The sequence below is a fragment of the Balaenoptera acutorostrata genome, chromosome 6, assembly GCF_949987535.1.
Source record: "Balaenoptera acutorostrata chromosome 6, mBalAcu1.1, whole genome shotgun sequence".
In the NCBI taxonomy this organism is placed as follows: Eukaryota; Metazoa; Chordata; class Mammalia; order Artiodactyla; family Balaenopteridae; genus Balaenoptera; species Balaenoptera acutorostrata.
In genome coordinates this window covers 121661755-121674213 of record NC_080069.1, presented here as the reverse complement: position 1 = coordinate 121674213, position 12459 = coordinate 121661755, and the positions used below count along the sequence as shown (strand labels likewise).

General features: G+C 42.2%; 1 protein-coding gene across 1 annotated transcript in view; it reads left to right on the top strand.

Annotated features, from left to right (window-relative positions):
• Positions 1–12459, top strand: part of DDX31 (DEAD-box helicase 31) — a 73934-nt gene that overhangs the window by 6217 nt on the left and 55258 nt on the right. The window contains 6 exon segments of the mRNA XM_007194452.3: positions 407–450; positions 1762–1832; positions 2805–2869; positions 10047–10091; positions 11429–11470; positions 12274–12338. Of these exon segments, the coding sequence (XP_007194514.3) occupies positions 407–450; positions 1762–1832; positions 2805–2869; positions 10047–10091; positions 11429–11470; positions 12274–12338 (332 nt within the window).

The window sequence follows — 12459 nt, the reverse complement described above, 5'->3', positions numbered from 1 at the left end:
GGGTTACCTCTACTTGCTTTCTCACCTACAGGTTGGAGTGGGGTTTCCCAGCCTGGGTACCGTGCACGTCTGGGGATGGGGACCCTGTGTGACGGAGGCTGCCCCGTGCGTCGCAGGATGTATGGCGGCGTCCTGTGCCGCTACTCACTTAACGCCAGTAGCACCTCCACCCCCAGTTGTAACAACCAGCGATTTCTCCAGGCATTGGGAGGTCCGGGGGAGGCAGTGCTCAGAACCTCCCCCAGCTGAGAACCACTGGGTTAGAGGAACTTGATTTGATCGTGGTCATCCATTTTTACCCCAGTATTTTCCCCTTTTTTGCATCCTTGTTTGTATTAAATATATTTGTACCAAAAATTTGTTAAAGAAAAGTTTTTTTGTTTGTTTTTTTTGTCTTTTCTCTTAGATTTCCACAATAAATACGGTCTTAAAAATGTCTAGTATGACCAGGTAAGAGCTCCGGGTCAGTCTTGATTTTCTCAGGATTTAAGTGGGTATAAACAGATGAAATCTGAATTGTCTGTGAAGGACAGCAAACTCGTGTCGTGGCATTAGAGAACAGGCCAGATTATTGACCCTCGAGGGCTTGGTAGCCGCTCAGCTTCCCCACCTGAGAGATGGAGGGACTGGGTCTCCATCCCCTTCTGCCCTCAGCTCTAAACTGTAAGAGATCTCTGCTCCAGAAGATGGTCTGCATAAGATCCCACTGTTGTCTGTGCTTCCTGAAAATCACTTGTCTAGAATACAGAATTTATCTTGTCATTTCTTAGTAGTAAGAATTAGAGTCAGCTACAAGATAGGAGTAAATACTTAGTTGGATATAATGGGATGCTGAAAAAAGTTTTTAAATGTTAGTGACAACTCCTGGAAAACAGAAAAAGAGTGGTGACAGGTGTGGGGCAGAGATGACCCCCTCTCTTTGAGTATGTATGTTTCTGTACATTTTAATAAGTCACCTTTCACTTGAAAGTAAACATTAATAAGAGTATCAAAGAATAAAATAAGGAACCCCTTTATTATTTTTTTGTTCAGTATTATCAACCAAATTTAAGTGATTTCCATACCCTTTTGGTTTTTTTTTAAATTTTATTGAAGTATAGTTGATTTACAATGTTGTGTTAATTTCTGCTGCACAGCAGAGTGATTCAGTTATACGTATATATTCTTTTTCATATTCTTTTCCATTGTGGGTTGTCATGGGATATCGAATATAGTTCCCTGTGCTGTACAGTAGGACTTTGTTGTTTTAGTTGTTTGTTTTTGAATACACACGTGGACACACATCTTACTGTGTCCGTAACAGTCAGATTTGGTTTTCTAGAGAACGGACAGCAGTTGCTGGCTGTCTGCGTGGCTCACAAGCGTCCTTTCATTCTTCTGCTTGGGAATCTTTGCATAATGTTTTATTGTTTCCTATTCCCTGGTTCAGAAGGCAGGAGAGTGCGTGATGTGCTTTGTGGTAGCTCCAGCTTGTCATCACGCCTGTCCCGTTTTTCCCTTTAAGTACTCTAATAGAGCGGCCAGTCCCTGGCTTGCCTCAACATTTGCAGCCCCAAAAGTTCCAAAAATTTAACTGAGGTTTTATTCTTCTAACCGTCAAAGGTTTCTCAGCCCTTCCCATGACTGTTTAGGTAACCTCTGAGGCGGCAGGTGATAGAGCCTGGGGTCATTGCATTTTGTGTATCTTGCATCTCTGCGTGTAAACATGGGCAGGTGGTAGTTTATAGATAATCATGTGCTTTTTCTTTTGGGCGGCCCAAGCGTTCAGAAGCAAAGTATCCCTGTGTTGCTGGAAGGCAGAGATGCTCTTGTGAGATCCCAGACTGGCTCAGGTCAGTTGTCATTTGATTTCTGCCCTTCCTTCTGCCCTTCCTTCCTCCCTTCCTCTGCCCTTCCTCGTGTGGTGGGTTGTGTAGTGAGGTGTCTGTCGTGGTGGTGGCTGCTTTGTTTGGTTTGGGGGAGGGGCGGCCACACTTGCTTCTGATTAGAGCCCTGAAAGGAAGGGGATGATCAATGGGGCCCGTGATCAGGAATGATCAGGAAGGAGTCAAGTCCGCTATCATTTCTCACAGCCCATCTCAGGGCTTTGCCTGGTCCCACCACCTATGGCCAGAGCTGCCTGCCTTCACTCCAGTGGGCGATGACTCTTTCCTTCAGGTATTAAAACAGTCTTGCTGTGAGCACACGCTGATCGGATGCTAGTTGTTTTGCTAGAACACGGAACACCGTTCTGGCACGTTCCAGAACAGGCTGGACTTGCTCTTCTGACCCTCGTGTGCTCTTAGTGGCAGGTCAGCTGTTCTCTGCTCCCCCAGCTCAGCCACCTTTCAGGTGGGTGGAAGCCCAAAGTTTTTGCCATCCTTGGTTTCTCCTTGGTCTTTAGAGGCCAGCTCTGGGGTTTCAGACTGGCTGGCTCCTCACCACGAAAGCACCACGGAAGACACTTACTTGGCCACGGAAGCCCCTTTGAGAGGTTGAGGTGACCCCAGAGGGGGAGTTTTCTAGTTTCTAGGGACAGTCATTGAGTTGAGCTTCCGTGTGACCTCGGAAATGTATCATTGTCTGCCTTGTTAGACGTCAAAGGAGCTGAAGGTGCAGGTTTGTTAGAAGTACTGAATTTACAAAGCAGCGCTAGGAGTTGTGGCAGACAGGTGACTTCCGTTTCCACCTGGATGTGAGTGCACTTTTCCTGTCCCCAGACTTTAGGATGGCCCAGAGGTAGCAGCGCCGGTTCGTTTACTGTCTTTGGTTTTCTGACATCTACAGGCTCTGTGATTTTGATTGCTCTTGTACTTTTTTAAAAGGTAAAACTCTTGCCTATTGCATCCCTGTGGTCCAGTCTCTTCAAGCAATGAAATCCAAAATACAGGTGAGTAGAAAGTGTGTTTTTCTGGGAATTCCCTGGCAGTCCAGTGATTAGGACTCGGCACTTTCACTGCCGAGGGCCTGGGCTCAATCCCTGGTCGGGGAACCAATATCCTGCAAGCCACGCGGCGTGGCCAAAAAAAAGAAAAAAAAAGAAAAGAAAGTGTGTTTTTCTGTTATTGTTCACAGTGCGTAAGAAGCCATCAGACTGAACCAAAGCAGGAATATTGGGACCAAAAGAATCTTTTTGCTTAGCTTTGTTTTCCCACCTCTTTTTAGTTCATTTATTACATAAGCATGTTGCATCTGAAGACCGTGCCCAGAGTGGAATAGAATAAATATAAACAAATGTAACCATCATCCTAGTAGGTCTAATAGGGAATGTTTGTAAGATGCTCCCCCTGTGTCAGACATCGTGCCGAATGCTTTACTTGTGTTGTCTTCTTGACTCTCTAACTACCCCAGTCCCACTGAGTTGGAAGGTACTATTACCTCGATTTAAAAAAAAAAAGGAGGCTTGAGGAAGTTAAATAACTTCCTAAGGCCATGCGGGGAGTGATTGTGGAGCTGGGTTTCCACCTCCATTCTCTTTGGCTCCAGAGGCCAAGCTCTTCTGACTGAGAAACGTGAACATTGTGTTGAAAACAGTGGTTTCCCATGAATAGTAGAAGTGAAAATAAGTACCCAATTAGCGGGTGTGACAGTTGGGCCTCCTTGTATTTAGTATTTTCTAGGACTTATCTTTAGTTGCGAAACACACTTAGCACCTGGGCCAGAGGGGCCAGAACTGGGTTCCTTGGAATGGTCCCCTAGGAGGCCGTGTGACTGCCATGTTCTGTAGGCATAGGTGTCATCTCAAAACCCAGCCCAGGGCTTCCCTGGTGGCGCAGTGGTTGAGAATCTGCCTGCTAATGCAGGAGACACGGGTTCGAGCCCTGGTCTGGGAAGATCCCACATGCCACGGAGCGGCTGGGCCCGTGAGCCACAGCTGCTGAGCCTGCGCGTCTGGAGCCTGTGCCCCGCAACGGGAGGGGCCGCGATAGTGAAAGGCCCGCGCACCGCGATGAAGAGTGGCCCCCACTTGCCGCAACTAGAGAAAGCCCTCGCACGAACCGAAGACCCAGCACAGCCAAAAATAAATAAATTAATTAATTAAATAAATAAATTTAAAACCCAGCCCAGAATCTCACAGATACACCCTGGTTATTCTCAGTTGAGAGGAGACAGTGAGATCAGAAATAGGAAGAGAGATGGGTTCACAAACAGATGACGAGCTAGTTGGTTACGTTTTCCTCAGTTGGGACATGCAGAATTAGATGTGTATTGAGCCTGCCTGTTACTTGAATGACAAAATAAATAATGATGGTGTTGGATTACAGCCCACAGTCTAAAACAAATACCTATTGAGTCCAAGCTCATATAAATGAATTATTGAATAAGTAGGTGGGACGAGGGGAAACCCTTCCTTATACTAGAATTCCAGTGAATACTTACTTGTAGGACATCGTCATTTGGCAAATGACACAGGAATCATCAGAGATGCTAAAATGAGTGGATTAAAGTGTGATGAAAATGGAATATTTACACAGTCTCAAAGTATGTATCCAGAAGATACAGGAAAAAAATGGTAATTTACAGTGGGGAAGCCTGGCTGCTGCCACCTTAACCAGGTGGTTGGATGGGGCCTCACCCGTGCCGGGATGTGTTGGCCTAATGTGTCTCCTGATAGGTGCACGAAGGATGAAACAGCGCTTCTCTGGTTTTCTTGCCAAAAATGCACAACGCTAATTTAATCATAAACATCAGACAAAGCCAAATCAAAGGACATTCTACAGAGTGACTGGCCAGTACTCTTCAAAAGTATTAAGGTCACAAAAGACAAAGAAATACTAAAGAGCTACCCCAGAGTAAAAGAGACGAAGGAGTCATGACAACTAAATGCTACGTGGTCCTGAATTGGGTCTTAGTCTGGAAAAAGCATGTTAATAGGTCAGTTAACGAACTTTGAATAAGGTCTATAGATTAACTGATAGTAGTGAATCAATGTTAATTTCCTATTTGATCATTGTATTGTGATTTTGAGAATCAATATCATATAAGGAAGCTGGGAGAAGGGTGTAAGGGAGTTCTTTGAACTATTTGTGCCATTTTTTGTAAGCCTGAAATTATTTCAGAACGAATACGTTTAAATGTTATTTAAACTTTATTTAAATGATTTTTAAATCAATAAATGCTACACAATCATCCAAATGGTGGAACCCTATATAGTTATTAAAAGTGCTGTTTTCTTCAATTACTATTTGTGCACTTGACAGGCATTCTTGCTATGTTAAAAAGGCAGGTTATAAAGCAGTATGTATAATATGACTCCAATTTCATAACTAATAATTATATATATATACATATATATATATGTGTACACACACAAAGATGAGAAAGATAACTTTTCAATCTAATGCTGGTTTTCTCTGAGGTGGGTGAGTTGGAATTCTGTTTCCTGCAGGTGAGTGATGTTTTCTTCCATTGGGCACTTTGCAATGCGGTGGTTCATACAAGGGCCTTAGCATCGTACCCGGTGTAGGTTAGAGAAGAAATGTGAATTATTAGACCAGTGTGGTAAAGTCTCATCCGTTTAGATACTCCAGGAGAGCTTCTAGTAGAGGGTTTTTTCTTCCTGGAAAGTTGCAGAGTTTGGGCGTCTATTTGATCTGGCGTGGGTCCTACAGTTCTGGCCCAGCTGTCTCATTTGCTGGATCCGTGAACGGAGGACAGGAGACCTGTGATTACCTTCCCCAGGTGGACAGCATTTTGGGGGCTCTGCTCAGATCCTGGGTCTGAGTGTGACGTGAGCGCATCCCCTCATCCTTGTGTGCCTCGTGGGGGATCACGGCGGTGCCTGTGTCCTGGGGTTGCCAGGAGGATTCAGGGGGTCAGCGCACGGGGAGAGTTGAGACCTGCTTCCAAGCGCCTAGTGGTGATAGTACCCGCTCGCTGAGTCTCCACTATCACTGTCAGCAACAGGGACGTGTGGCTGGTTTGAAGGGCAGTGTCCTGTTTTGTTTTGTTTTGTTTTGTTTTGTTTTGTTTTTTTTAAAGTATTTTGAGAGGTATCTTTTTTTTTTTTTTTTTTTTTTAGAAATTCACGTTCTTTTATTTATTTATTTATGACTGTGTTGAGTCTTCGTTTCTGTGCGAGGGCTTTCTCCAGTTGCGGCGAGTGGGGACCACTCTTCATCGCGGTGCGCGGGCCTCTCACTGTCGCGGCCTCTCTTGTTGCGGAGCACAGGCTCCAGACGCGCAGGCTCAGTAATTGTGGCTCACGGGCCCAGTTGCTCCGTGGCATGTGGGATCTTCCCAGACCGGGGCTCGAACCCGTGTACCCTGCATTGACAGGCAGATTCTCAACCACTGTGCCACCAGGGAAGCCCTTGTTTTGTTTTTTAATTTTATTTATTTATGGCTGTGTTGGGTCTTCGTCTCTGTGCGAGGGCCCTCTCCAGTTGCGGCAAGTGGGGGCCACTCTTCATCGCGGTGCGCAGGCCTCTCACTATCGCGGCCTCTCTTGTTGCGGAGCACAGGCTCCAGACGCGCAGGCTCAGCAATTGTGGCTCACGGGCCTAGTCGCGCCACGGCATGTGGGATCTTCCCAGACCAGGGCTCAAACCCGTGTCCCCTGCATTGGCAGGCAGATTCCCAACCACTGCGCCACCAGGGAAGCCCAAGGGCAGTGTTTTGAATTGCTTAGATTCAGAGCATTAACCAGCCATGTCGTTGTTCTTATTTACTGAAGTATTTTTTTAATATCAATAACAGCTTGTTCTATTAAAGATTGGAATATTCTGTAGAGATGATTTAACAAGCCCAAATTTAATTCACTTATTTCAAGTGATGCTCAGTACAGGCCCTTGGAGTTCATTGTAAACAGATTTGACCTGTAAAAAAAAACCTATCTTGAGGGAGCAGCAAATTCAAGGCACCGGCAGAGTCTTCAGTTACTTTAGTGACGGAATGAAAATGGACTGCTTTTCTGTGTTTTCACACTTTCAGCTCTTTGGGCTCTGATTTTGTTTAACATCCCATCCGTCCTTCCTCACTCACTTCTGCCCTGCGAGGAATTGATTGGTCTTTCTTCTTCTCTGTGTAGTAACACCTTTTGAAATGTCAGAATCTCTAACACTGCTGTGTTGATACCGTTGTACTAACATGTTTACTGTTCCTCGCCCGGCTTCAGGGCAGTCTCGCAAAGTCGATGTTGAGTACAGACGGCTGTAGTTTGAATTCCAAATCCTTTTCTCCTTGTGGGTAAATGTTTCCTATGCAAAATATGAAAACCATATTTGTAACTTAGTTTGCTGCTAAATCTGTGCTTAGCTTCTGCACTAACGTATTCGATTCATTCCCTAAGTGTCTGTGAGCGCTTTGGAGGTGCAAGGCACTGCTGACTTCCTGGCCCTTATTATGAGATTACTTTGTTTTCTTCTATTATTGTTACTGTTATTTGTAGGTATAATGTACATGTTAAAAAAATTTGAAGAGCACCAAAAAATATGCAGTGACAAGTAAGTCATTCTACTGCCCCTTGCCCTGAGTGGCACAGTTCTTCTCTCAGGATGGGATGGTCCTTATCACCAGTCTCTTGTTTAATCCTTCCAAGGATATTCTTTGCATATAAAGCAAATCTGACTATACATAGTTCCCCTCCCCCTTTTGTTGAAGTTTTTGTTTGTTTGATACGCAAATGGTTGCTTGCTGTGCATGATTGTCTGTGCCTTGCTTTTGTTCACTTAATACGTTTTGGGGATGGTTTCTTATCACTACCGTGTTGACCCGCCTTGTTTTTTTAATGGCTGCCTAGTCTTCCACTGTAAGTATGTACCATAAATTATTGAGTCATTCCCTCATTGGTGGAATTTACATGTGTTCAACATTTTGCTACAAACAAAGCAATTAAACAACTTCTTTTTTTTTTTAATAAATTTATTTATTTATTTATGGCTGTGTTGGGTCTTCATTTCTGTGCGAGGGCTTTCTCTAGTTGCGGCGAGCGGGGGCTACTCTTCATCGCGGTGCACGGGCCTCTCACTATCGCAGCCTCTCTTGTTGCGGAGCGCAGGCTCAATAGCTGTGGCTCACGGGCCCAGTTGCTCCGCGGCATGTGGAATCTTCCCAGACCAGGGCTCAAACCCGTGTCCCCTGCATTGGCAGGTGGATTCTCAACCATTGCACCACCAGGGAAGCCCAAACAACTTCTTTATACACACGTATGAGTCTCTCTTTTTGAGAAATTCCTATAAGTGGAATTTGCATTTTTATTTGGTAGATAATACCAAAATTGATCTTTAAAGGAGTTATACCAACTTGGATTCCCACCAACAGTGTATAAGAGTTCCTGTGTGCCTGTGCCTTTATCAACACTATCGGCTGTTTTATTTTTGCTCATTTGACAGGGGAAAAATATTGTATCATAGTTTTGATTTGAATTTCTCTTAGGAGTAAAGTTGAGCATCTTTTCTTACATTTAAAAGCCATATTTTGAATTCTTATTTCCATAAATTAGCTGTTATATCCCTCTCCATTTTTCTATTTGAGTTGTTGGTCTTTTTTATTTTTATTTTTAATTGAATTACAAACCTTCTTTATAAACTAAGAAATTGGCCCTTTCTCTTATATGTGGCATATATTTTTCCCCACGTTGTCATTTGACTCAATTTTCTTTAGGTATTACTTTTCCATTCTGAAATTTAAAAATTGTTATGTAATAAAATTTATCAGAGTTTTATAGTTTCTGAGTTTTATGTCATCTGTAAAAAGGCCAACTTAATTCCAACTTTATTTTTCTAACTTAATTTTTTTTCTAAAAGGACATTTGAATTTTCCATCTTTTCACTGCTGATATAAATTGCCTCTTATCATATTTCCTGACTTTCTATATGTATTTGATTCTATTCTAGGCTGTATCTGTTATTGTAATCTCTATGTGCTAGCATCAATTTTTTAAAACTATTGTAGATTGAAATTGTCTTATCATCTGATGTTGTTCAGAAATGTCTTGATTATTCTTGCACATTTATTTTTCCATATGAACTTTGAAATCAGCTTGTCTGGTTATATATATTATTTTTTATAGCCATATGTATGTATACTTGGGGCATTTTATAAATATTATATATTTATATATACATTATATAAATATTTTACATATGCATAAATATGCATGTTCATGGCATTTTTATTAGAATTACATAACATTTATGGATTGATTTAGGGGGAATTAGCTTATTTATAATATTGAGTCTTCTTATCCAAGAATAGGATACATTGTTCCATTTATTCAAATTTTATTTTATGTGCCTCAGAGGTATTTAAAATGTTTTATTGTATAGATTTTGTACATTTTTTGTGAAGCTTATTTTTTTTCACCTTTTTTGTTTTTTTGTTATTCTAAGTGTGATTCCATCTAACTTTCTGTGTTGGAAGGCTGTTGATTTTTCTGTATTAATTTTGTATTCAGCTAGTTGACTTGTCTTTTTTGCAGTAGATTTTCAAGTGATTTCTTTTTTTAAAAATTTATTTAATTAATTTATTTTTGTCTGCATTGGGTCCTTGTTGCTGCGCACAGGCTTTCTCTAGTTGCGGCAAGCAGGGGCTACTCTTCGTTGCTGTGCACGGGCTTCTCGTTGTCGTGCCTTCTCTTGTTGCGGAGCACGGGCTGTAGGATGCGGGCTCAGTAGTTGTGGCACGTGGGCTCAGTAGTTGTGGCACACGAGCTTAGTTGCTCCGCGGCATGTGGGATCTTCTGGACCAGGGATCAAACCCGTGTCCCCTGCATTGGCAGGCGGATTCTTAACCACTGCACCACCAGGGAAGTCCTCAAGTCCTGATTTCTTAAGTTGTTTTTGTTTTTGTTGGTTTTTGGGTTTTTTTAGGATAAAATATCATCTGCTAATAATGACAACTTTACTTCCTACTTTCCAGATTTATACATATTTCTTTGTCTTTTCTGATTGCATGGGCCAGAACTTCTAGATTAATGTTGCATAATCATGAGGGTCGTGGGCAGGCTTAGCTTTTTAATGAACTGCTTCTGATGTTTACAAGTGGCCACCCTTAATCTCCCCGTCTGGACCTCTGTGACCTGCGTTCATTCAACTAATGGCATTTCTTTCCTTCTGTGTCAACAGCGTGGTGACGGCCCCTATGCTCTGATACTAGTGCCAACAAGAGAGGTAAGCAGTCCCACTTTCGGAGTGCTAAGCAAGTACTTTCAGTGATATTGTTGAATTTAAAAGTGGTTTTTACCATTTTTTCCCCTGCTGCACAAATCACTACACCCTTTCCTTTGCCCAGGAACCATCCTTCTGGCTCCTGACAAGAAGAAAAGTTCAAGTACTCTTTGAAAACCAGAAGTTTTTTGGTTTTGGAAAAGTGTTTCTCTGTTATCTAAAAACTAATGACACTATAAATTTCTGTCCTTATAAAAGGAATAATCACATTTTTGTACGTTGTTTTTTTCTTTTACAACTTAATTAAAAAATAAAAGCAGTTGACCCTACAAATGAACTTTTATTTTTTTAAGAAGCTACCAAAAATTTCACTCGTTTCTGAAAGTTAAGCTTCTTGATGTTTTTCTTCTTTCTTGGTGGAAATCTCTTCTATCCGATTTATTTTATTTGCCTTCAGAGGCAATTTCAGATTAGGGTATCTGTTTCCTATATCAAATGCTAATCACTTCCTTGCAGAGAATCAATCATGGCGATGGAGGTTTCTGTACAGCCTGCAGCATCCTGTCTCAGCTCCATCCATTGAAGGAGCGGGCACGGAGCTATTTAAATTTTTACAGCAGCAAACTCGCTACTTCCCTGGGATGCTTCCTGAATACAAAACGTGTGGAAACTGTATATATATCCTTGGATAAAGGGATTATGTAGAGGCTTTGTTGATGGTTGTTAATGGTTATAAACTATTCAGTACATTAATTTTCTCTTTCTCTGGTTTCCACTGGGCTTGTTGGTTTTTTCTTTTTTTCCCCCTTTAATAAACTTGGGAAATGACCATCTCTGTCTTTAGCTACTGCTCTGCCCCAGCATAGCCTTAGGATATAGTCATGTCACCTGTAAAGGAACGTTCCCACGGCTAGCCTGTTGCGTCACTGTGTGGTTTACCCCTTCACACATATTACATTCTCTCTCTTTCCAAAGGGAGCCAGGCTCAGGTTGACTCTGTTTCGTTTTCTTCCATCCTTGTGTACCATAGACTGTACTTTTCTGTGTGGTACTCTGGGAATTTGAGCCAGCAGAGGGAGCACAGAACACTGTGTTTGTGTATGTCCGAGAAATAGATGTGATGTCTCTAGCCACATTCTCCAGACGGACAGTTTTCAGAATCAGTCTAAGAACAAGGTGTATTTCCCAAGTAGATTCTGTGTATAGGGCTTTTTAAAAAAAATCCTAACTTGAGGTCCAAGGTTGGATCCTTATCACTTTACACTGTCTAAATTTTTAAAAATAAATAAAATGGTAAGAAGGGACCTTGCTCATTAACTCTAACTTTTTAATATTTACAGCTGGCCCTACAAAGCTTTGATACTGTCCAGAAACTGCTTAAGGTAAGGCAAGCCATGAGTTCAGTTTTGTCTTTTTTTCCTGACTTTTTGAGGAAAGAGAAAGATACCACAGTCTTTTCTTTATTTTCAAAGAGCTAGGAATTACTGCAGTTTTCCTTGTATTCCCTGGATGTCTCTGCTCACCCCAGATACAGTTTGTAGGTTTTTATTGATCTGAACCTTACGAATCACCAATTTCTAGCTTAGTGAGATTATTAGTGTTTCCTGGTACTTCGGGTCCTGTAATCTGTTCATCATAGTCACTAGCAAGCCACCTACAGAGACTCACAGGTACAACCTTAAGGTGATCCAGTGAAAGCAACTTAACAAGCTGCAAGTAGGGTTTGTTTAAGAAAGAAGGGAGAGAAAGCTTCCAAGCCAAAGGCTGCCAGCCCACCGAATTAGACTGAGAATTGATCTTTCCTTTCTTTTATCACGAGTGGGAGTAAGGAAGCGTTGTACTTGGGTTTGATCTTAACCAAAAAGGAAAAAAAAAAAGGCAATAGACTTACTGAATTGTGTTTTCAATTCAGGCTCTACAGGGAAAGGCAGAGAAGCTACTTGAATCACTTAAAAAGCCCACATTTCTCTCTTACAGTGTCGGAAGCTAGTCGCATAGGTATAATTTAAGTTACTGCTAATATCCATGGGCATGGCAAGGCCTAGGAATTGTGTCTGCACAGTAATACCTCCTGCAATGAAAAGCCGAGTCCTCCCTCACGACCTCCTTAAGGAAAGGGAATTTGGAATCAGCCTCTGCAGTAAATGGGGCTTTGCATTGATTTTGGTCTGATGTCTTTCTGTAGCCATTTACCTGGATTGTGCCTGGAGTGTTAATGGGAGGAGAGAAGAGAAAATCAGAAAAAGCCAGGTAGGGGGAGGTTTGTTTGTTGTTAATTCCTTTTAAAGGCTGTCCTGTCTTCCTCTTCAGTAAGACTCTGGCCCTTCTCAGCCTGGGAGAGCCTTGTCTCAGATGATGGTTCCTAGTCCCA